The sequence below is a fragment of the Alosa sapidissima genome, chromosome 22 (assembly GCF_018492685.1).
Source record: "Alosa sapidissima isolate fAloSap1 chromosome 22, fAloSap1.pri, whole genome shotgun sequence".
NCBI classification, from domain to species: Eukaryota; Metazoa; Chordata; class Actinopteri; order Clupeiformes; family Clupeidae; genus Alosa; species Alosa sapidissima.
This window is the reverse complement of record NC_055978.1, coordinates 5,480,505-5,505,504: the sequence shown is the minus strand read 5'-3', so window position 1 is coordinate 5,505,504 and position 25,000 is coordinate 5,480,505. Positions and strand designations below refer to the sequence as shown.

Genomic DNA, 25,000 nt, shown 5'->3' with positions numbered 1-25,000 from the left:
CTGCTGCCCTAAGTATGCATGTGTGTGTGCGTGTGTGTGTGTGTGTATGTGTCTGTGTGTGTGCGTGTATGTGTGTGTGTGTGTGTGTGTGTGTGTAGGGGGCCCAGAATCACATAGGGTGTGATTGCTTCTTCCTTCCTTAAGTCATCAGTCCATTTTTCCCTTCTAACCCCCTCTCCCCTTTACATTCCCTTGTATAAATACACACATCACACACACACACACACACACTAAATCCTCTTCTTTTGCACACACTTCCTATATGAACACTACCCTCACTTTCTCAGAGAAAAAAAACACACACACACACAGAGCCAGGTGCCCATCAGGACTTGCGTGTTGCAGCTTGCCACCCCAGCTATCAACATTCCGGCTCATGCCAGACATAAACCTCAATCCGTGGGAGAGAGAGGTGGTGTGAGAATGTGTGTGTGTTTCTATGTGTGAGTGTATTTGGGGTGGGATAAATAGGACAAAGAGAGGACCCAGATAGAGAGGACAAAGTGATCAGTAATTAATCTTCGAGAAAATAGTTATACGCTCTCTTTCTCTCTCTCTGTCTCTCTCTCTCTCTCACACACACTCACATAGTACATGGAGAATTAAACAACTTCAATGAGAAACTAAAATCTGTTCTCTGCAACATCTTTTCATCTAGGAGGTTAATGCAACCCGGATACAACCTCTACCCCCACCCCTATTAAGCAACCTAATCCTTAAATCACCCACACACAGACACACACACACACACACACACACACATGTGCACACACCACACATACACGCATGTGTGTGCACGCACACGCAAACACACACACACACACACATAGCATACACAAACTCAGTCAACCTAATCTTTAAGTGCATGAATTCACACACACATACACACACACCTACACACATAGATTATCAACATCCCAGTTTCTAGTTTCACGTTCAGTTTTTATGAAAACATCAACCGTGTTTCAAAAAAAGAGAGATAGAGTCAGTAAGGAAGAGAGAGTGAGAAAGTGAGAGAGAGAGAGAGAGAGAGAGAGAAGGTATACTACATTATTAAAGAACTGTTGTAAAAGTTCAAGAAGAAAAAAATCAGAAACACCCAACAGCACATGTAGGGCAGAATTAGCCCAGTATCACTAAAACTCACACACATAGTATCACTAAAATACTCACACACATAGACTACTCTACTCTATACCTCTAATGCATACCTCTCATTTAATTGTCTATGAACACCCCCCCCCCCCACCCCACACACTCAAAATCATCTCTCTCTCTTACTGAAAATCGTCTCTCTCTCTCTCTCTCTCACTGAAAATTGTATCTTTTGAGTTGTGTGAAGCATGTAGTAACTGTATACAGAAACATTTACACACACACAAAATGTAATGTGTGTGTTTATTTCAGTGGTATGGAGTGTTACGAAGGAATAGCACAAGTGTTGGGTGTAAGTCTGCAAGTGTTTCAGAGGTATTTTCAGTAGCCTGAAAAGTTGATTCCCGGCTTCCACCATTGTGCCCTTAAGCCAAGTTTTTCTCAGTTGCTTTGGCACATTTCTTAGATCAGAATGGTAATTCTCAAAACTGTTGGTTTAAACACCATATCATCTTATCACGTGTGCACATCATTGAAGCAGTTTCTCCCCATTTTGAACAAAAAGCAATGCTTTCGTACATCCGCGCAACTGATTTTGTACAAATGTCTGTTGTTTTTTGAATTTTCAATGGCTAATGTCATGTTGGTCAAAATGCACTACACTGGTTCCCTGCTGAATAGTCCTACCCCATAAAACAAATTGGCCTCATTTTAATCGCTTGGGTTACTACAGGCATCATGACTTGTCATTTTGATTGCACTGACTGTTTCATTGGCATTTTGAGGCATAAACTAAACATTTTGAGCAAGATATGCGCTTCTGCAGGTTATCCACTATGAAGTACAGTTTGCACTAATTGGTTTGAGAACTGTTGTGCAAATGTGCATTATGATTCGAGAGACACACCAAAGCGACCGAGAAAAACTGTTGCTCTGAGGACAATGACCCAAGTAATGTAATTGACATATATGAGTCACTTTGGACAAAAGTGCCTGTGTACCAAAATTTGTGTGTTCCAACATTTCTGTCCTTTGCAGCTTCTCATAGTCTTGCTAACTTAAAACGAGCCACAAACTTTGAGTTTGAGAGAATGACAGCAAGTCCGGAAAGTAAACAAGGGTATAGGAATATACTCTCGTTTGCAGGTGTACGTGATCTCTGAGAAACAGAGGGACAGACAGAGAGAGAGAGAGAGAGAGAAAGAGAGTCATACACTCATGTGCAGGTGTATGTGATCTCTGAGAGATAGCAACAGAGGGGAAGAGAAACAGATAGGAACCAAAAAGTGAGCGAAAGAGAAAGTAGAGTAGAAAAGTGTGTGTGCTCTTCATTCATATGTTTGAATTCACGTGCTCTTCATTCATATGTTTATTTGTCAATCATTTTTATTTTATCTTATTTTATCATTTTAATACCTATCCTACACCATGTGAAATATTTTTCTTATCTTCATAGTTTTCATTTTGTTGTGTTATATCCTTAGATCCTATTGCTTTGGCAATAGTGAAACTTTACAGTCGTGCCAATCAAGCTAATTGAATTTGAATTTGAAAGTGTGAGAGAGAGAGAGAAAGAGAGAGAAAGAGAGAGAGAGAGAGAGAGAGAGAGAGAGAGAGAGAGAGAGAGAGAGAGAGAAAGAGAGAGACAATGCTACACTCACGTCTGCAGGAGTCGGGGGCAGCGTGAGGTCTGTGGGGGTCCCTGTAGAAGCCGGCTTTGCAGCGTTGGCAGTTTGGGCCCTCCGTGTTGTGTGTGCAGTCACACACTCCTCCCGAATGCAGACCAGAACTCAGCCACACCGTCACGTCAAAGCGACAGCTCTCAGCGTGGCCATTGCACTTACACTCTGCAAATGCACACGCACATGCACACACAAACACACACACACACACACAGAAATGGTAACAATTATTTGAGAGCAAGGAGCATGGGAATCCATTTTATACAGATGGTTAGTCTATATAAATACTTACACTTATACAAAGTATAATACACCACGCACACATACATACACACACACACACACACACCCACACACAGTCACTATTACATGAAAGCATGGAGCATGGAAATACAATCAATGTTTACATGAGTTCAAAACAACACACACACACACACACACACACAAACACATACACACATCATTCGAGAGAGCACTATTACATGAAAGCGGGGATCATGGGAATACAATCAATGTTTACATGAGTTCAAAACGATGGAAAGACGACATCATAAACATCATAAAAGCGCACCTCTGAAATGGCCAGTGGTATGTTTAAGAGAGCCCTGGAGAATAGTACTGTGTCCTGGAGAATAGTACTGTGTCCTTGTGACCAGTCTTGGCATGAAGTGTGTGTGTGCGTGAGTATGTCTGACAGTAGCAGGATTTTGTGTGTGTGTGTGTTGGCAGAAGCGGTTCTGTCGTTAAATAATTCCCATGCATTCCAGAAGGGAGCACTGGAGAAGCCACTATAGTGACTCCAACAGAGGGGAAATAAAGAAATCAGGAGCTTTCCTCTCTCCTCCTCTCTTTCTTTCTTTCTCTCTCTCTGTTTCAGGTCTGTGCTCCAGCCAAACAAAATAGAATCTGCTGAGAGTGGCACACAGAACCTGGAGACATGCTCTGGCCTAGGACACACACACACACACACACACACACCAACCAGCCAACCAAGGCTCTGACCTTTGAAGCACATAGAAGACAAGCCATTTGGGGAGCTATGGGGATTTCTTTCTGAAAATGAAGGTGCATTACTGTGTGTGTGTGTGCGTGTGAGTGTGTGTGTGTGTGTGTGTGTGTGTGTGTGTGTGTACAGTATGTGTGTGTGTGTGTGTGTGTGCAGTGCCGGCGCTCCGCACACGCACATCACGCACTGCGCGTAGGGCACCAAGTGCCTAGGGGGGCACCAAAAAAATCTTGGTTGTGAAAAATCATCACAGTATGCTACTAGTATAAATAACAAATAAAATATGTCTAAAGCATGTTAATATGCAAATGTAATACAAATGTAATAGGCCTAGACTAAATTAGTCGAGAAAAAGGTGAATCTCCTGTGCGGCCCTCTCTCCAGTCTCCTTCTGGTGCAGTTAGTTTTGTAGCCCTTGTGTGTATGCATGTCTATGCTTTAAACTTTGTAACGTAAGCTCCTACTAGCCATGTTCATGTTCAAGTGTTACGTTGATTGATGCTGGCTAGCTAGTTATTTTACGTTGTGGATATGGATATGGATTATTGAATGCAATTCAACTCTGACTGTTTTCTGTTAACGTTAGCAATCGGTGCATAAGACTAGCAATCCTTCCTCAGGTTGCTAGCTAGCAATGGTATTTCTGATTATGCTTAAACTGGGCTTGCTATTTATTTTAGCCATCAGATATAGTCAGATAACGTAGCCTATTAGCCTAGTTTGCTTTGCATTTCAGGGCGCTTTTTCGGCGTTTGTTATCAATTATGATCAAACGATCTGATTGTGTAGTGAAAAAGTAACGCTACAAGTGACACTTTCATAACGTAGGCCTAGATGAGTGAAAAAAGGCTCTTCTTAAGGTGAACTTTGGAAAAACCCTGTAACTGAACGTGATGTGATTTTGCCAAATTAGACAGCTCTAGATAAGTTTAGTTGTTGTTCTATGTGGTTATTTTCAAGAGGTTCATAGAGGGCGACATGTGTTGGTGGAACTGCAATTAGAAAAAAAAAAACACAATCTCAGTGTTTGTAGATTTCCATATTCACAGAGTTGTCAAATTATGTACAGAATTATTATATTGTGCCTGGACCTCTTTTAAAGGTAAAATAGAGTTCACATGTGACACATAGGCCTATATAAACCTAAAAGACTAGACTAATGTGTGCAATATCTTTGTATGATGATTCAATCAAAAATGCATTTCAGTAGAATCCCTGAATGTTTTGTCTTGTATTTCTGAATGCAGGGTCAATGCTAAGATACATGCAAGGAGCAACTCAAGGCCAGGAGGAAGAATTAGATCAACCATCAGTTCTAGTCCACAACACCAGCCACCAACCAGCTCTGCAGACTCTGCAACAGCACTCAGCCCTGACCAACAATCATCAAATAGCCCAGGTACAGATACAAGTCGACACACAACCGCATCTGCTTCTGAAGGCAGAGTGAGTCCTGTTACTGAGGGGCCATCAGCAAGTGACACTGCAGAGACATATCTGCCCCCTCCAACTGATCCTGCTCTAAGGTCAGCTCACATTTTAGATGCTGATGTGTGGAAATGTGTGTGTGTACAGTATGTATGTGTGTGTGTGTGTGTGTGTGTGTACAGTATGTGTGTGTGTGTGCGTGTGTGTTTGTCTCACTCTTGCACTCGTTGGGGGCTCCCGTGAGTCCATTGGCGGGCTGCCAGGGCTGGTCGTTATAGAGAGGAGCGCAACGCTCACAGTGGGCACCGGCAGTGTGGTGCCGACACACACACCTCCCGTGAACCTGAGAGAGGGAGACAGAGAGGGAGTGAGGGAGGGAAAGAGAGTAATGGAGAGATATGGAGGGAGAGAGAGAAGGTTGGAAAGAGAGAGGAAGGAAGGGAGAAAGAGAGAGAGAGGGATGAAGGGAGAGTGAAGGGAATAAGGAAAGGAGGGAGAGGAAAAGAGTTCAGACAGACAGATATAGAGAGGAGAGGAGAGATGGGACAGAGAGAGAGAGAGAGAGGAGGAGGAAGGGAGGGAGGGAGGGAACAACATACAGAGAGAGAGTGAAAGAGTGGGAGAAAAGGAGAGAACAAAAGATTCAGCGTGAGAAAAAGTTCCCTTCTCACGTGACAAAAGAGCTTACACTCCCATTCTCTTCCACCCCCCCCTCTCTCTTAAACACACACACACACACAAACACGCATACACACACACACACACACACACACACACACACACACACACACACACACACACGCTCACACTTACACTTACACTTTACACTAATACTTTACCATCTTTGACAAGCCCACAACCTCATCAAAACATACACACACACAAACACAGGCACACACACACCAGACACATACACACACATACACACATGTACATAGTCACATAGAGACACACACCCATAGACATACACAAACACAGACATGCACACACACACACACACACACACACACACACACACACACAGGTGAAGACCCATTGAAAGTCAGGTTTTGCCCTGGACGGGGTCTTGTTTGTAAAGGTGAAGGCCACGCACACACACACACACACATACACACGTGAATGCCCTTTGAAAGTCAGGTTTATGCCTGGTCTCCAGCTAATCCTGCTCTGGGCATCCTGCCCACTCCACCTAATGACTCAGTTGGCATCACTGCTGCTACCACACAGGGGGAAGTGTTGAAGTGTGAAAACACACACACACACAGACACACACATACACACACATACGTTCATACAGATACACACACAAACACACACATATATACGTTCATACAGATACACACACACACACACACACACACACACACACACGTTCACAGATACACACACAAACACACACACACATACGTTCATACAGATACACACACACACGCACACACACGTTCATACAGATACACACACACACGCACACACACATATGTTCATACAGATACACACACAAACACACACACACGTTCATACAGATACACACACACACACACACACACACACACACAGATACACATGCACGCATATGCACACATCTTTCCTTTATCAACACAAGCACACACACAGACACACACACACACACACACACACACACACACACACACACACACACACACACACACACTCAGACAGACCTGGTTTAAAGGGATCAACCACTGGCTTGGGGAAGGAAATACAGAGAGATGAGAGAGAGGTGGAGAAGAAACCAGTAGCAGTGTGTGTGTGTGTGTGTGTGTGTGTGTGTGTGTGTGTGTGTGTGTGTGTGCATAAGTGTGTGTGTGTGTGTGTGTGTGTTTGGGCAGGGTGTAAGAAAGAGAGTAGGTGAGAGGTTAAGAAGCCTGACTCTCACAGAGAGAACCACCTCGTGTTTACTTGCATGATTAGGAATGATTATGGCTGCTAAGCATACACACACACGTGCACATGCATGCACACACACACACACACACAAGAACGAGAACAACACCACTCTCCATGTATACAGTCGGCAGTCTCCGGAAATGTCTGTCTTGACAGGAAAGAGGAGGGGCACTGTTTTGACGGGACCTTTAGATCAAACACTAACAACCCTGATAAAGAGGGCATGTGTGTGTCAGAGAGGGAGAATGAGTGAGTGTGTGTGTGTGTGTGTATGTGTGTATGTGAGAGAGAGAGAGTGTGTGTGTGTGTGTGTGTGTCTGTCTGTCTGTCTTTGTGTGTATATGTATCTGTGTGTGTATGAGAGAGTGTATGTGTGTGTGTGTGAGAGAGAGAGAGTGTATGTGTGTGTGTGTGCACGCAGACACGTTTGAGTTCAGAATGTAGATATTACATGAGGCAGTCTGTGATAGAGCTCAGAATGGTATGTGTTATACCAACATGTAACTAGATGTACCACATAGCGGTACAAAATATGACCGCTGCTCAGTCCTGTACATCCATTCCGCAAAAATAAATCATATTAATGAATTTGTCTCCATCTTCTGCTCCATCCCCCACTCTTGAAACTTTTGTGTATGCTTGTTTGGAATGTGTGTTTGCGGGCTGCACACAAAATAGCGCTGCAAAGGTGAATAGATTTGTAGCACTTGCCAAAACAATTGTAGCATTGTTATAAAACCTTTAAAATATCTAAACAATCACAAGTAGGGCAGTTCATCACAGTCCATCCATTGAAACTGGACTGATGAAAGGTACACCTTTAGGCTACATTGTATTTGGGGAAAGCAGAAGGTAGCAGCATAATGTATTTATTTATTTATTATTAAACAAAACAATCCCTGTCAGTTCCATGCAGTTTTCAACAGCTATCAAGAAGAGAGGTCATGTCATGGATTTTTGTGAATGTTTCTTCTTCTACATATGCATAAGTTTAGTCATCTAGTTCATATGATATTCAGCTTTATTGTCAATGCACAAATTAAATACCAGTAGTCTAAAACAAAATGCCGTTTTACCCAGTGGTCCAAAAGGGCGTTGCTAGACTGTTCATACACATTTTAACGGACATTTTAACACATTTTAAGTTAAAGAGCTACTGTCCGTTATTGTTTGTGCAAATAATATGCTGATTCATGTTCCCTTGCATTTTGCAACTATGCAAATGCATAGAGGGAGTTATGAAACAAAACCGTGACTGTTAATAAACTATAGGCTATATAAGGTAGGCCCTATGCTAGGCCTATTACACAACATAAATTGTCACTAGGCTATGCTGGCGACCCAAATAAAATCTCCTTTGGGAACCAATGGCTTACAGTATCAAGCGGACTTAAGCTGCCACCTCTTGGCGAAAAGTTAATAGTTTTGCATATCAGTAGTAATACATTTCACGCAGCTGTGTGAATCACGGAAAGCGACACTTCTAAATGGAACCCAACCCACTGTACAGTAGCTCAAGGTCTATGGCTAAAGCAGCCATAATGAAAGCGTTATCATTGTTTGGATACTTCACACACACGTGTTTTTTAATCGCATAGACTACTACTACCAAGCTGGAATCAAAGCACATCGACTCCCCTCTCACACCCTAAACACGCACTTCGAACAAACAAAAAACATCTCAGTCTCACGGTATAGCCATAGGCAAAACTGTATTGGACCAGTGTAACGTTGGTACCAAATCATCCATCGCAAAGAATGATTTTTGTAGCACGTGCAACAAATATGTGTAGGTACAGCCCTGCCCTGGATACATCGCTCAACGTGCGCTTTAAAACATTTGGTTTAAATGGAGATGTAGATCACAGGTGCGTTAATAAATCTACATTGCGGCGAGTTGACACAAATTATTCACTTTGACGAATTTATGTAGTTTCAGTCCTAGTTACTTTACTATGCTCTTCCTTACTTGAATCACCTTTGAAAATAGAGGATTGAAGTAGCCTATATGGGTGTTTGGGAATGAACGTTGACAAATTGGCCTCTATCACTTAACCAATGCTAACGGTAACATTATTTTACCTACTCTAGGCTATTGATATAACTTAAGATTAACGTAGCCTACCTGCAGTAAAAACCAAGCATGTCCGATAAACATTCGCAGATTTATTTCGGCTTCAAGAAGAAATGGGAATTACATGTCATGCAGAAATCCTCCTACCCTTATTAGACGTTAATTTTTTTAGACCCCCCCATGGATGAAATTCTACGAAACTTGGCATACCCCCAGAGAATGTCAGGTTAATCATACACATAAAATTTGGTGCAGTTCTGAACATCTTAACTGAAGAGAGGGGCGATTAAAGCAGAATGATATTGCATTTTCATTTTTTACTGGGGGGGGGGGCAAATCACAAATGAGTGATTATGGGCTAGGTTGATGTGAGCCCTTGAGACCAACATACCATAAAAAATTCTTCATCCTCGGTGCCACGGTTCAGGTAGTTATTTAGGAAAAACTATTTAGCAAAACCATTTTTTGGGTTTCGGGGGGCCCAGCGCGGTGGGGGAGTGGCCCCCGGGGACCAAACGAAATTTTTTCGGCATTTTATTTGTACATACAATTAATGTGTCCATTTATCTACTAGGCTTAGGTCTATAATTGAGACACAACAATGATTGATAAGACATTCATCCAATCAGATATCAGAAGATTGAAATTGAAGTCACGATTACCTCACCACCCACAAATGTTCCCCTTTTTCTTTTTCCCCAAACACACACACACAAACACACACACACACACACACACACACACACACACACACACACACACACATGTATAAACACAGACGCCCTTACACACACACATATCGTCTGCTGTTCCTGACTCTTATCTTCTGTCTGTACCAGCTTATCAGTGTCACAGCACAGAGAGAAAGGAGAAAAAACAAACTAAGATATGTACACAATGCACACTATGTCTCAAAGCGGCTGTGTGTGTGTGTGTGTGTGTGTGTGTGTGTGTGTGTGTGTGTGTGTGTGTGTGTTGAGGAGAGCTTTTGAAACAACTGTTTTCCTAATTGTCTTTGGATATGCATTGTGCAGACAGTGTGACAGAGAAAGCGTTCATTACTAGATTAACAGGCACACACTCACAGACAAACAGACACACACACACACACACACACTATGACTAAGTATTTTTTTATTGAGCTGCTTTATTGCGAAAGTCATAGAGAAGTAGGCTAACACTGATAAATACTCATTGTTCTTTGTTCAGCAGTGTCAGGTAATAATAATTAATACTGGTAATACAGGGACCTGGAATACAAGAGCCAATAGATAGGTACACTCACTCACTCACACACACACACACACACACACACACACACACACACACGCACACACACACACACTCACACACACACACACTCACACACACACACACACACACACACACACAATCCCCTAAATGTTGCATTTTATATGTTAAATCTCTGAATGCTGTATGATATCCCTAGCATACTCTCTCTCTCTCTCTCTCTCTCTCACACACACACACACCTCCCTCCTCTAAATGTTGTGTAGTGTGTGCTCTCTCTCGTACACACCACACAGACTCACATACACACATAAACACACACACGCACACACACACACACACACAGTGTATTGTGTGCCCTGCATGTTACTGCTCTGCCTAGCATAGGGGAGGTGTGGTGATGGGGGGATGAATGCCTGATAAGGGAGGAGAGGAAACACTTTCCCTTCTCTATCCCCCTCTTTCTTCCGTGCTCCCTGATTGCACTGAAATGAAAACCTGCCTTCCCAGACTCTGATGACACTGATAGGCATCACGCTTCACAGGCCAAACACGCATCCAGGCTTGCCATCATAATAAACAACACGCACTCTCTCTTTTAACACACACACACTCTCACACATACCAACACACTAGCATAAACATAATCAACCTTTTTTCCTTTTTACATGCACACACACACACACACACACACACACACACATTCACTTTCCTCAACATACTATCCATCATTTTTCCTGTCTGACACATGCACACAGAGACACAGACACACACACACACACACACGCACACACACACACACACACACACACACACACACACACACACACACACACACACACACACACACACACACACGGTCTCTCTTCTTCTTCATATACATATACATACATATCATATACACATGCACCCTGTGCACACCTCCCTCTTTCCTCAACAGATGTTGCCTCCTGATCTTCATATTTACCAGGAAAGCCCTGATCCCGTAGATAGATACGCCTTTGCACATAGTTCTCTCTCTCTCTCTCTCTCTCTCTCTCTTGCTCATTTCTTGCTCAAGTGAACTCGTAAAGTCTCCTCCACACACACACACACAAGCTCCAATCTGCCCAATGATCATCTATCTCTACCTGTAGGTCTGTTTGTGTAAACAGCGGCTGGCTGGGTTGATTTCTGCAGTGTACTGTAGCTTTGCTATCTTACAAGCTATACAGAAGACCACTGATAAACAATGTATGTATTTACCCACACCAGATGCCATCGCCTGCGCCACGCTGAGAGGACGCGTTATAGAAAGCTGATGAACATTGGTGTCCTTAAACACATTTGCTTTGAGAAAATACTGACACAGTTGAATTCATATGTTATCTCTTACAGATTGGATACTCCTTTCAAACTCTCATACACACACAGCTGTCACACATACACACACAAACAGGCACACGTGCTCCCTAACCGCAACATAAAATGACAAAGGCTGACACACACACACACAAATAAAACACATTTACACACACACACACACACACGCACCACACACGCACCACACAAACCCATACAACCCCCTCCTCCCACACACACACACACACCACACACCACACACCACACACACACACACACACACAACTTCCTCACCCACCACATGATTGGTCCGGTCTCGAGATGGCTGGTACCCTGGCGCGGGCACACACTGGTCGGCGTGCCCATTGCACAGGCAGCTGCCCTTGGCTATGAAGTCATAGATGGCAAAGTGCTGCCCTGGCACCGGCATCTCCCCAGCTTTGTCCCCAGTGCCAGCGGTGCCTCCCGTGCCCCTGGCCTCCTTCAGCTGGCATGGGCAGGGCTGGTGCTGGAGCAGACGCACCCGCAGGTTGGTGAGGGTCAGACGGGCACGAGCCGGGCTGCTGTAGGGGTCCAGGGTGTGCCAGGGTGAGAGGGCACGGAAAATTACCTGCCAGGGGGGGGGGAGACACACATACACACACACACACACATATATACACACACATACACATACACACATATCATTTAGCAGGTCTGGATCTCAATCTCATGCTACTGTAGGTAGTCAGAGCTGAAATCATACACACCCTTTTCCACACAGCTCCATTAGCCTCGTACTCATCTTCTGCACACCAGAGACAAGCTTCATATCTAGACAATGCTTATGTTTATATCAACCTCATATCTAGACAATGCTTATTTTTACATCAACTCATTTAATGTATGTACATTAGTCTCCACACGTTAGAACTAGTCATATATGATAAATATCCAAAGTAGCCTAGGCTACTATTACTTTGGACAAATCTCACTATTGCTCTTGCTTACAGCACATAAATCAACTACACCTTTGCTGACAGCAGTAGTGTTTTGAAAACAACTTACGGAAAATGATTTGGCAACCATAATTATACAATGATAATACATAATAATACAATGTCAACAGTGATTTTCCCAACTGGCATTAAGATTCCTGACCTGTGAATACTGAGAGCATTTGTGTTTATTTTAGTGAGGTAGTAAGTGACTCTGAGCGTAACAAGCGGAACCGTAACACCTACAGTGAGGGATCATCTGTCATTACAGGTGATTCACGACTCCAACTCAAATTATGACTCCACAGCTACACTTTTAAAAGATTACCTCAGCAGCATAAAGACAGTTTAAGTGTGTGTGTGTGTGTGTGTGTGTGTGTGTGTGTGTGTGTGTGTGTGTGTGCACGTGTGTGTGTGTGTGTGTGCTTGTGTGTGTGTGTGTGTGTCTGTATGTGCTTGTGTGTGTGTGTGTGTGTGTCCATGTCCATGTTCGTGTGTGTGTGTGAGTTCAGAGAGGAATTGAAGCAGTACATTAGTGCATTCTCCCCCGAGGGGGGAGGGATCCAGGGCAGATCCACTCTTGCCTCTGGAGAAAAGCGTTTCTTTTTTTTTGCCAAATGAGAAAATCCTTTGAGAATGGAAAAAAAACACAAGAGGCCTCCATGGGATCCAGTTTAAAGATATTTAAACTCCCTGCTTGGAGGAAAAACAAAAATGCTTTTTTTTTTTTTTAAAGATTACCCCCCCCTCCCACCCCCCCCCCCCACCCCCCGACACACACACACACACACACACACACACACACACACACACACACACACACACAAATAGCCTCTCTTGTGCTGTGTGTGCAACCCAAAGCGCTCCACACACAAGACATGGACACATAAGACAAAAATGCCGGACGGAGCGGCGTAATAGCCAGCATACCCGTGACACCAAGACGTACAAGACAACAAACAAAGTTGTCAAATAATAAAATAAATAAATAATAAGACATTTTAAAAAAGAAAAAACGATGTTAACTTAGTCCAACTGGTTGCATCTAACTGGCTGATGTTCAAGGGCAATGATGATGATGTGTATGGGTGTGTGTATCTGTGTGTGTGTGTGTGTGTGTGCGTGTGTGTATATGTCTGTGTGTCTGTGTATGAATTCACATTTGATTACTCACCGTTATGAGGTTATCAGATTGGCTTTAAAATTTTAGAGGACACAAGCTAAAGCATGCCACTAGCAATAAGACATCTGTGTGTGGGTGTGTAGGTATGCGTGTATGTGTGTGTGCGTGTGTTCAGTGTGGTTAGCATTACGGTAGGCTTTTATCTAGAGGTATACTGCAGCAGGACCGGTCAGAGAGGTCAAGTTGGGTTTTTTTGTAATTTGCGTGCCCTTCCACACATTTTTGGCGAGACTGACCACTGATTTAATGCCAGGTGACCACTGATATAATGCCAGGGACGGGGAGGCTAGACAACACACACAAACACACATCCATCAAACCCCAGTCTCTCTACTGCAGTTCTGCTGCCGCTTTCTCTACACCTCTCGAACACACCCTTGCCTTGCACACTTCTAAGGAACTAAATTAATTCATGAGGATATTAAGTGAAAATGCGCATGTGTGATTGAAAGCATAAGTGCTTAACTTCAATGTTTGTATAGGACATCAAAATTACTTTTCGTGTGCGTAAACTGTACCCTGTATAGTGTGTGTGCATGTGTGTTTGTGTGTGTCCTCCTTACCTCTCCTCTTGTACAAGGGTATCCGGCTGAATACTTCTGTGTGCACGTGTCTCCCTCAGGCACCCCAAACGTTCTATCACAGTCCCGCGCGTACAGCTGCAGGGTAGTCCACGTCTTCCCGTAGTCCGGAGAACGTTCCAGAGCCAACGCGGCTGGACGCGGGGAGCGGAACACCAAAATCAGATGAGTCAGGTAGAATTCGGTCTCCAAGTTCAACTGGACTGTTTCCGTGGCGACGCCTTCGGCCGATTGCCACCAGGTGTTCGGGTGTCGGAAGGAGGAGTCGCTCATGTCGGACGCCAGATGAGACTGGTGCGGTCGCGCGGCGTTGCATTTGCCACACTGCAGCGTGCCGCAAAGAGATTCCGAAGCTTTGCCGCTACTGACGAGGTTAGCTGCGGAGTTTTTTAGTGCGTGTGCGTCGATCTTCTCCCCGTACCAGCAAAAGGCCTCGGTGGTGTTGTAGCCACACACTGTCTGTGTCATCAACGGACGACCCAAAGCAAGGTTGCCCATGCGAGGATTACAGGCCCCCTGGTCGCAACCTGATACATACACACACACGCACGTGAATGCATATCACACAAGTTATTATTTTATCACCTGAGTTATTACCAATTTACTGCACAAAAGTTTTCATGGTATTACTTTATTGGCATGACACTCAAGCAAGCATTAGCATGCACACACACACACACCGGGTGGGAAACCTCATAGATAGAAAATGATTTCACTTCATCTTCACCTAAAGACTACTCCATGCAGTGGACGCACACATTGAATAGCCTAGAAACTGACGTGACGTTATTTCTCATGTCGGACCTTTATACTGTAACATAACAAACCTGGTCGGAGATGGCTACATAAATGAGTGGATGTGTGTCTGTGTGGTGTTGGTGGGGAACTGGCGTGTGTGTTTTACCAGGAATAGCCTACAGGTCTACACACTAATGCGCTCAACCCACCATCCCAGTCCCAGCCTCACTCTATCCTCATGAACCTATATCAGAGTAATGGTAATTATTTAACGACCCCTTTTGAGGTATATAGCGTATATTTAATGTCTGTTATGTTACGATTAAAGTTTAAAGCCTGACATGAAATGTGGACTAGCCTACTTCATCATAAACGGTACTCACCTCCCCGGGTAGAGGGAAGCCCGCTTAGCGCCAACAGACACAAAAGCATAACACCTCTCCTCTTTCGCTTCCTTCTCATCATCATCGTCATCACAATCACCAACCACAACAACATTGCCTAGTTCGTGCTGTTCTCAGACGTCTCTTGATAAGCGCTTGGTTGAAGTTATTTCGATGCGATCACTAGATTATCCGGTTGCGCACAATCAGGGATTTCCTCGTGTTTGTCTGCCCAGGTGGCTCGCAGGTGAATCCTCACGTATGTCCTCACGTAGTCCTATGTAACGTCAAGTTTCAAGAGGCAAAACAACTCCAGGCCGGAAAAAGTTTCGCTCCATGAGAACAAGTGAGCAAGCGGAACATTGGATAGCTTGACGCAGTGCACAAGAGACCTCCTTAGAACACAGGTGTAGGCTACGCATTAAATCCTGTTGCGCATTTCTCTTCTTCTGCGAAGCACGCAGATGACTCTCACGCTCTCTCATAGAGACTGTACTAATTCGCACATACAGGGCCAATACAGTCGGACACGTACCCGTACAAATATTGAAGAAACACTTTGGCAGGATAGCCTTCCCCGCCCCATTGCACACTTTCTCCGCCCCGCTTTTTTTCTCCGCTTAAAGGAACATTCTTGATAACGACTCTCTCTCTCTCTCTCCCTCTCTCTCACACACACTCTCGCTCTCTCTTTCTCTCTCTTTCTTTCTCTCTCTCTCTCTCTCTCTCTCTCTCTCTCTCACACACACACACGTCTCAAATTATGAGCGCCGATCTAGCACAGTCCGGGGTCAGTGAGAAGTTGAATGAATCCGTCCTGAAGTCTCTCCATTGATTGTCTGGAATGCGGCTTGGCCAAATACGATTTCAGCTGTAATCTGTTTGCGTGGATTTGTGTGCTTCCCTTCTGAAGCGAAACTAAAACTGGGATCAAAGTGACTGTCATTCATTTCGTTAGATGTCCAAGGCTTTGTTTCATGTACAAAAGCAACACGTAGACTTAGGATTATAAAAGGAAATTGCATATCAAAATGTAAAGATATAATGTGGTCACATTAATTGGATTAGGCCTAGGCCACAGTATTTATCACAAGTTGGCTGCAAAGCAGTAGGCCTAATATTTCAAACACTAGGCCCCCAGGTAGGCTATTTCAAACACTTGGCCCCCAGGTCTTAAGTTTCTTTTCTAGACTGGTAATGAGTGGAGAACAAATTTGAAATGTAAAAAAGTACCATTTCAAAAAGTAACATTTCAGTAACATTTTTCCATTCAGATTGTGTTGGAAAGCCAGTGTTTTTGAAGTGTAGACCTACTGTTTTTGCGTTTGTGATATTACAAACTTTCATTAGCTATGTCGCCATCTAGTGTAAATTGAACAAATTTAAAAGAGCTCTTGGCTTGTGTCAGCCTGTTTGACTACTTGAATCAAGAACACTCGTTTATGAAGGCATGGTTCGCACACATCCGCCAGACTTCAAATCGTTAATAATATTAAAAAATGCCCATTGGATTCCATCATTGTTGAATATTACAGTCTTAAGGAGGTAGGCTACTGACAGGACGTGATAAAAAAAAATGACCATCAATAGTCCTAGGCCTAATTGTTTTCTTTTATTTCAATGTGACTCATATGGTTTTGATGAAATAATCAAGTAAAGTTCTAATACATATTTGAGATATGCTAATGAATTCCTTATGAAATTGTCTGAACTGGTCAGATATCCTGGAGAACAGACGATTATGTTGCTGTTGCAATGCTGGTAGCAGTGGCAGACCTCATGTCATGCGTTATAAAGGTGAGCTAGAGCTACAGTTTCAGTAATAACATGAAATGAATTGTGGAATTCCTGGTCATCAGCCTACTAGTGGCTACAGTGTTGATCATTCCTCCCGGGTGCCACAATATGACAATGTAGCTTCCGACCCTCGGGCTATTAATGTGGGCGTGTTCGTTATGACAGGGGTAGACTAGTATTTGTTAGTATAAGTCACGGATTATAATAAAGGGTTTTTTATGCAGAAAGTGACGAACTTCATCTCATGCTTGCTTTGATTGATCCAAAATGAATCTCGGGCGCTCAGGGGCCAACGTCACTTTACAACTATTCTGACGCACTCTAGCAAATACCACGCGACAAGAGCGAAGAAGATGGCGACTGCTACGCTACTATGCGAGTAATCCAAGTGCTGTGAAGAAGCTCGGTATGATAAATAGTTGACTTTAACACTTTTTAGCTCACCTAGATGGCATAGTACAGATATCACCATGGCTTAGCGATAGCTGTGACCTTGAATAACGAAGTTGCTTTCACTGAATGTTTTGATATTGTGAGCTGGTAGATAGCTCGCTAGGCTAGCATGTAGCAAGAGATAAGTAACGTTAAGCGCTTAGTGAGCTGCCCGGACAGCTGAACCTAGCTAGCCAACTTTATTGTTGTTTTTGTGTGCGACTGTTGAGTATAGCGAAGATTAAACATGAAGTGATGACTGATCATCAGTATACCATCATTTTGTCAGCTTTGATCAAGACACGGGCACGGCCAACTAGACGGCTTGATGACAAATAACATTACAGGGTGACATAGAATACTCCGTTCTTAGCGCGCTTAAAGGATTTGTTAGCCATATAACGTTAGCTAGAATGCTAATGTTCACAGTGAGGGACTAATAATGGCTAATGCTAATTTCATGATAGCGGTTGACTTGTGAATGAGCTAAAACAAATGCAAGTCAAAAGGTTTGTTCTTAGAATGTAAAAAACCCAGTTTTAATCGTGTCCCTTGATTATGGCTACTTATTAGCAAGGTTAAAGTTACATAGTAAGCTAACGTTTACCATCGTTAAGTTACTTATGTTACCATCCAAGTTTTTAACAATGTAACGTTATAGTTCATTACCGTTAAAGGCAAGTTGCCACTTGCCACTGATGTTGGTTCTGTAAGTTGTTGCCTATGTAGACTATCTGATGACCAGTGTTTTGTTTTTTGTGTTTCAAGCCCAGTTGGTCATATATAATCAGGCAACGTGGGTGGATCAATTCACCTGCCGTGTTAAACCAGACGTTAGTGCCTATGAATAGCTTTCTTATCTATTTAGCTGCAGCAGCTAATATTAGCTAAGCTAGCTACTGTTAGCCGTGTGCACTTGTTCTAATATCAACGTCTTTAGGCTAGCTAAACATGATCTAACTTTACTCTGTGAGGCTAGTTCACATTGGATCAGCATTCGTTTCATACATTTGTTGGGCAGATTCTTAGATGGAACCCTTGTGTCAGCTATCTCACTAGGTACCCAAGAGCTTAGCTTCATGGAACTGTGCCCAGCTTTAGTAATCACAGCATGCTTATATGAACAAGGCAAACTTCAAAGGTATGGGACTAGCTGGCGGCGCAGTCATAAAGAATCCGAGGTTATTTCAAGTTTGCTAACGTTATGTTATCTCGCCCCAGAGAGCTTAAAACGATTAAAACAAGTTTGATATATTTGATTTGATATATACTGTATGTCTAGACTGAGAGATTTAAACTTAATTCAATTTCTTAACTTCTCTCCCCCCCTTTTTCCTTTGATTTTCTGTTTCGATCTTCATCTGCTCCCCCATCCCCCTCCCCCATCCCCCATCCCTCTACCATCCTTCTGTTTATGTCTCTGTAACACCCACTCCCACACACACCCCTCCTCTCCTCTCCTCTCTCCTGTAGAGCGATGATGCCGTGGCAGGTCCTTGTTTCTCTGCTCCCTGGCCTGGCTCCGGTGACGTGAGTTCTCAGAGAGGCGCATCAGCCGCCTCTCTCTGTCTCCGCCTCACCCCACCCACCCCCCCGTCACCTCATATCGTCTTTGTCACCCCGACCTCCCCACACACACACACATTGGTGGCGATGGACCGGTGCCGCCACGTGTTCCGCTTGCGCTTAGCGCGCGACCACTCCATCCTGAACCCGCAGAAGTGGCACTGCGCCGTGTGCAACACCACCGAGTCGGTGTGGGCGTGCCTGAGCTGCTCGCACGTGGCCTGCGGCCGCTACATCGAGGAGCACGCGCTGCGGCACTACGAGGAGCAGCGCCACCCGCTGGCGCTGGAGGTCAATGAGCTCTACGTCTTCTGCTACGCCTGCGACGACTACGTGCTCAACGACAACGCCACGGGCGACCTCAAGCTGCTCCGCAGCACGCTCAGCGCCATCAAGACGCAGAAGTATGACGAGGTCACCGCCGCCACGCGCAGTGGACGCACACTCAGGTGAGGCCCTGCCGGTCACTATGGATACGGGAGTATCCACCTCACAAATGATTTCCTGTTGTTAGGTTAACACACACAGTGGACACAGTACGCCGATGCCCTGGTGTCCATGGACGTGGCCATTATACCAAGATTAGGAATAAGTTGTTTGATTTTATGAGTTTGTGAGCCAGTTATATCTTGTGTAGGCACATTTGTCAGTATGAGTGGACAGTTCTATTTTGCACTCACTTAGATTAGGAAGTAAAGAGTGAGTTCTACTCAGGTTCTTCCTCCTCAGGTGCTTCATGTGCTTCCTTTGCCATGCCATATCTGTGCATCCTCCATAGTGTGGCACGTTCATGCTAATGTTGTGAAATGAATGAATAAATAATTGAATGATTGATTTGCGGTAGCTTTTTTATTGCTGTGCTGACAGCTGTCAGTCCTGTGTTTAGTTCTAAAGTTGTGTCTGTGTTTGGTGGCAGGTCGTCGGCTCTCAGCGCTCTGGTCGGGGACGGTCTCGGCGGAAACCTGCGCGACCAGGAGCTGCAGCTGCGTGACGAGGACCGCATGTTCACCGCCCTGTGGCACCGGCGACGGGCCCTGATTGGCCGTGCCTTCCGCGTGTGGCTGTCACAGACGTCGGGCGGCCAGCGGCTCCTGGAAGAGGAGAGAAAGCAGGAGGAGGAGGAGGAGCGCAAGAAGGAGGCGCGTGAGAAGAGGCGCTCCCTCAAGCGTCGGCAGAAGGAGCAGCTGGAGAAAGCCCCGCCCAGGAAGAGTAGTCGCCTCCGAAGGCGGAACCAGAGGACTGTTGCCCCGGCAACGGTGGAGGTGCCGTCGGCAGCACCGCCGATGAAAGCGGGGAAGGTTGGGAGGAAGAGGAGAAAGAGCCTCAGCCCGGTCCGAGCCACTACGCCCAAACGACGCGTCGGGCGCCCACGCCGCTCCGAGACGACGACGGCGGCGGCAGTGGAGAAAGCGCCGCGGCGACGGCGAGCGCGAAGCCTCAACACGCCCGCGCCCGCCCCGTCCCCCAGAGCCAAACCCAAAACGCCGGCCAAACGAGGCCCCAGCCGCAAGCGGACCCCCGTCGCCCCCCCTCCCCCTCCTCCCGCCAAGAAAAGCGGCGGCGACTCGCCCATCAAGCGGCGCCCCACGGTGACCCCGGGCGTCACCGGCCTGCGTAACCTGGGCAACACGTGCTACATGAACTCCATCCTACAGGTGCTCAGTCACCTGCACCTGTTCCGCGAGTGCTTCCTGCGCCTCGACCTCAGCCAGGCGCTCGAGGCGCTCCTCGCCTCCGCCGTCAACGGCAAGCTGGCGGCCGCCAAGGGCCTGGCCCACGCGCCACCGGTCTCCCCGTCGAGCCTCCTCTGTCTCGGCCCTGGCCCCTCCGCGTCCCAGCCCAAGAGCCTGCACCAGCAGCAGGGCCCGGGCCGGTGGAGCGTCCTGATTGGCCGCGGCCTCAGCGGCGGCGCCGCCCCCTCGCGCTCGCGGAGCATGGAGCTGATCCAGCCCAAGGAGCCGAGCTCCACGCACCTGTCGCTGTGCCACGAGCTGCACACGCTCTTCCAGGTCATGTGGTCGGGCAAGTGGGCGCTGGTCTCGCCCTTCGCCATGCTCCACTCCGTCTGGCAGCTCATCCCGGCCTTCCGCGGCTACGCCCAGCAGGACGCGCAGGAGTTCCTCTGCGAGCTGCTGGACAAGGTCCAGCGCGAGCTGGAGACCAGCGGCGGAGGGGGGGAGGTGGCGTACACACACCCGGCCCACACCTCCGTAGCAGCGGCTGCAGGAGGAGGGTCAGTGACCCAAAGGAAACTCATTAAGCAGGTGCTAAGTGTGGTCAACACCATCTTCCATGGACAGCTACTCAGCCAGGTCAGACTCTCACACTAGGCATTTTATACACATGGCTCATACATAGGCATATAGTGTGTGTACAAACACACACACACACACATACTCACTCTGTCTCTTTCATGCACACACAAATTGCCCTTGCACATTCACACACTGGCCCACACCCACATTGCACATGCACTTTCACACACACACACACAAACACCTCTCCTCTTTCCCTCTTTCTTTGTCTCTCTCTCTCTCTCTCTCACACACACACAAACACACACACACACACACACAAACACACACACACACACACACACACACTGGCCCACAAATTGCCCTTGCACATTCACACATTTAGTGCATAGTCAATCATACACACACCCACATAACACGCATGGCACGACACACAGCATAATAGTGTACACACTAATAATGAGTTTTTGAGCTCGGTGTGATGGGTCATAGTTGACCTATGCTGGCACAAGTTAAACAACAGTATTTGCTCATTAGAAGCTGCCTAGTGGAACTTTAAACAGTGTGTGTGACCTTGTACGACAGAAAGGCCTAGTAGACAACAAAGTAGACAACAAAACAGGGTTGTCAACCCGAACAACAAACTGTGAATAGACGCTTAAATTGTGTCTCTTTTGTTTTATACAGTCTACAAAATGTAGGAGTATTTGACAATGTAGCAGTATTCTCCAGTATGCTGTGTACTAGCTTGCGTGTTCTGTTTGTGTCTGTCTGTCTGTCTCTATGGTGATCTCTGGTCATTCTCACGGGTCGCTGCTCATGTCCCACTGACGTGCTTGCTGTCTAATGATTTCCCCATCCTACCTGTCTGCGTGGTGTTATTGGCCGTAGGGCTGGGAATCACTGAGCAACTCATGGATCGATACTGTCGTACTTTGCCCATGATGGTGATGGTAATTTTGATACCATAGATTTAATAGAGACCCAGTCAGACCAATAGTATGAAATTCAGGAATAGAGAGAAATAAATAAATTTATTTACAATGATGCGCATCAAGGGAGAGACCGCATGACTTCACCTAAAGATCCATCAGCTGCTCTAACTAGACAAGGAAATAGTTAGGGTTTAAGTATCCTTCCAGGCTGACGGGAGATGGCGTTGGTCATCCCATCTCACGTGGACTACACTGAATCAGACCCCGATTAGTGGCAGCCTGGCAATCCGGAGCAGATAGCTACTGACGCAGCCATGCAGAACAGTGAAACACTGCAAAGTCATAATATTCCTGCTTATCTCTAAACAGTCACACACAGATATACACAGGGACAGTACAGATATCATACAGTCATTACATAGAATCATACTTTTAGTATCAAAGTGACCTACTAATGAGAAATGCAGAACATTAAACCACATATTGGACATAATGCAGAACATTAAACCATATATTGGAATATTGGACATAATGTTCTATTCCACTTTCTCTCAGTAGTGATCACAATGCAGCGATTCTACAATACTTAATACATTGTAAAAGATTCATCTACGATAACATCACAATCAGGGTTTCCGTTGTCCGTAATTACCGGACATTGGCCGGAAAAAAAATGAAATGTCTGACAAAATTAAATCTCTCCGGTGAAATTGTCCGATTGAAATTGGCTAATAATCCCGTCCCCTAACGCAATCTGAATTTGAGAATAAGCCTTAATATGTAAACCTATATTATACGTCCTCTGGCTATGTTTTTAAATGAACAGGCTCTACCGTTTGAAAAGTAAGCTATTAAACAACACGCTTAGCCTATGCTGCATTTCAAATAGGAAGCGCACGCTTAAAACGTCCATGTTAAACAACGAACAAATGAGTGAGGCGGTTCAAACATGGCCAGGCCCAGGCAGACTAGACTTGAAAGTTTTTTCAGAGGCCAGACGCGATGGATGATAAATTGGTAACGTCTGAAGCCTCAGATGTCTGGTCAACTCCACCACCACCAGATAAAAAGCAGAAGTGTCGGGCGTATGTCGGAATCAGTGACATTGGAAGTGGGTGCGGCCGCTCCAAGACACTATCATTCTCCGTGTACACTGGACATGCAAAGTGTTCTTTACCCAAAGCATACAGTAGGCCTATGCGTTCTCTGTCTATGATCTGCAGGGTTAGGGCCTCCTCGACGAGGAGATTACCGGTCCGCGGATAATTTCTGGAACAATAAAATGGTATCATTGAACCGCGGCCGAAAGAAAAAGAAACTAAACATTTCCCAGAATAGGAAACATTTCTTAATTTATTGTTATCAAATAAAGAGGCATAGTATTAGGGGGTAGTGGTGTGAGCGCTCATTCTTGGGTGTGCGCATCTGTGTAAGTTAAACAGTCACCACTGGAGATAACGTGGGTAGCAGCAACAAACAACGTAGCCTTTTTAAAACAATGAATGAAGCGGACTCTTGGTGTCCATGAAAAGATACTGGCTAGATCTTGTTAGGCATGTTTAAGTTAGGCTAATGAACATGTTGCATTCTATACATCCTGATTATGTCATTCTTTAAGCTACATAGCCTGTCTCCAGTTTTCCTAAATTTGACTAATTAAGAAGCGATAATAGGATATTTGACCGGCATATCATCAAAATGTCCGGAAAACGAAACCTGGCACCATTTTTTTCTAGCGGAAACTCTGATCACAATATCTGTGTACATGAATGAGAAAATAAATGGCAAAAAGCTGGAATGATGTATTTTATTCACTGCATTTCACAACTGAACTGAAACTGTGAACAAAGTGCATAGAGTCACCGCAAGGATACTTGAGGTAGTGACTGTGGTCAAAGAATGAAACCGTTTAGAATCTGAATTTTAAAATTGAATATGTTAGTAAAAATATTGATTTGGCTCCAGCAAATCACAAAAAGAAGCTGTAAGATATTACTTTATTGGTATTGTGTCTGACCCTAACTGGCCGCTTGTCTTCTTGGCTCAGGTGACGTGCCTGGCGTGCGACCATCGCTCCAACACGGTGGAGCCCTTCTGGGACTTGTCGCTGGAGTTCCCCCAGCGTTACCACAGCAACAGCAAGGAGCCACAGGGCCAGTGCCTTCTGACGGAGATGCTGGCCAAGTTTACCGAGACGGAAGCCTTGGAGGGCAGCATCTACGCTTGCGAGCAGTGCAACAGTGAGTGTATATACACACACACCATCTATGCCTGCGAGCAGTGCAGCAGTGAGTGTATATACGCACAGACACACACACGCGCACACACACACCATCTATGCCTGTGAGCAGTGCAGCAGTGAGTACAC

At 45.2% G+C, this 25,000-nt stretch overlaps 2 protein-coding genes across 3 annotated transcripts in view; one reads left to right on the top strand and one right to left on the bottom strand.

Annotated features, from left to right (window-relative positions):
- ntn4 (netrin 4) overlaps positions 1–18,688 on the bottom strand; it is a 21,705-nt gene extending 3,017 nt beyond the window's left edge. The window contains exons 1-5 of one of the 2 annotated variants that reach the window (XM_042078461.1): positions 18,546–18,688; positions 14,509–15,053; positions 12,084–12,395; positions 5,428–5,554; positions 2,757–2,942 (exon numbers count right to left, since the gene is read on the bottom strand). In XM_042078461.1, the coding sequence (XP_041934395.1) occupies positions 2,757–2,942; positions 5,428–5,554; positions 12,084–12,395; positions 14,509–15,024 (1,141 nt within the window). In that variant the 5' untranslated portion in view covers positions 15,025–15,053; positions 18,546–18,688. Of the gene's footprint in view, positions 1–2,756; positions 2,943–5,427; positions 5,555–12,083; positions 12,396–14,508; positions 15,054–15,647; positions 16,164–18,545 lie in introns of those variants that run through there. The other variant, XM_042078460.1, reaches the window with a different exon arrangement.
- Positions 17,664–25,000, top strand: part of usp44 (ubiquitin specific peptidase 44) — a 9,980-nt gene continuing 2,643 nt past the window's right edge. Inside the window, exons 1-4 of the mRNA XM_042078459.1 lie at positions 17,664–17,850; positions 19,350–19,891; positions 20,359–21,754; positions 24,680–24,872. Coding sequence (XP_041934393.1) covers positions 19,530–19,891; positions 20,359–21,754; positions 24,680–24,872 — 1,951 coding nt within the window. The 5' untranslated portion in view covers positions 17,664–17,850; positions 19,350–19,529. The remainder of the gene's footprint in view (positions 17,851–19,349; positions 19,892–20,358; positions 21,755–24,679; positions 24,873–25,000) is intronic.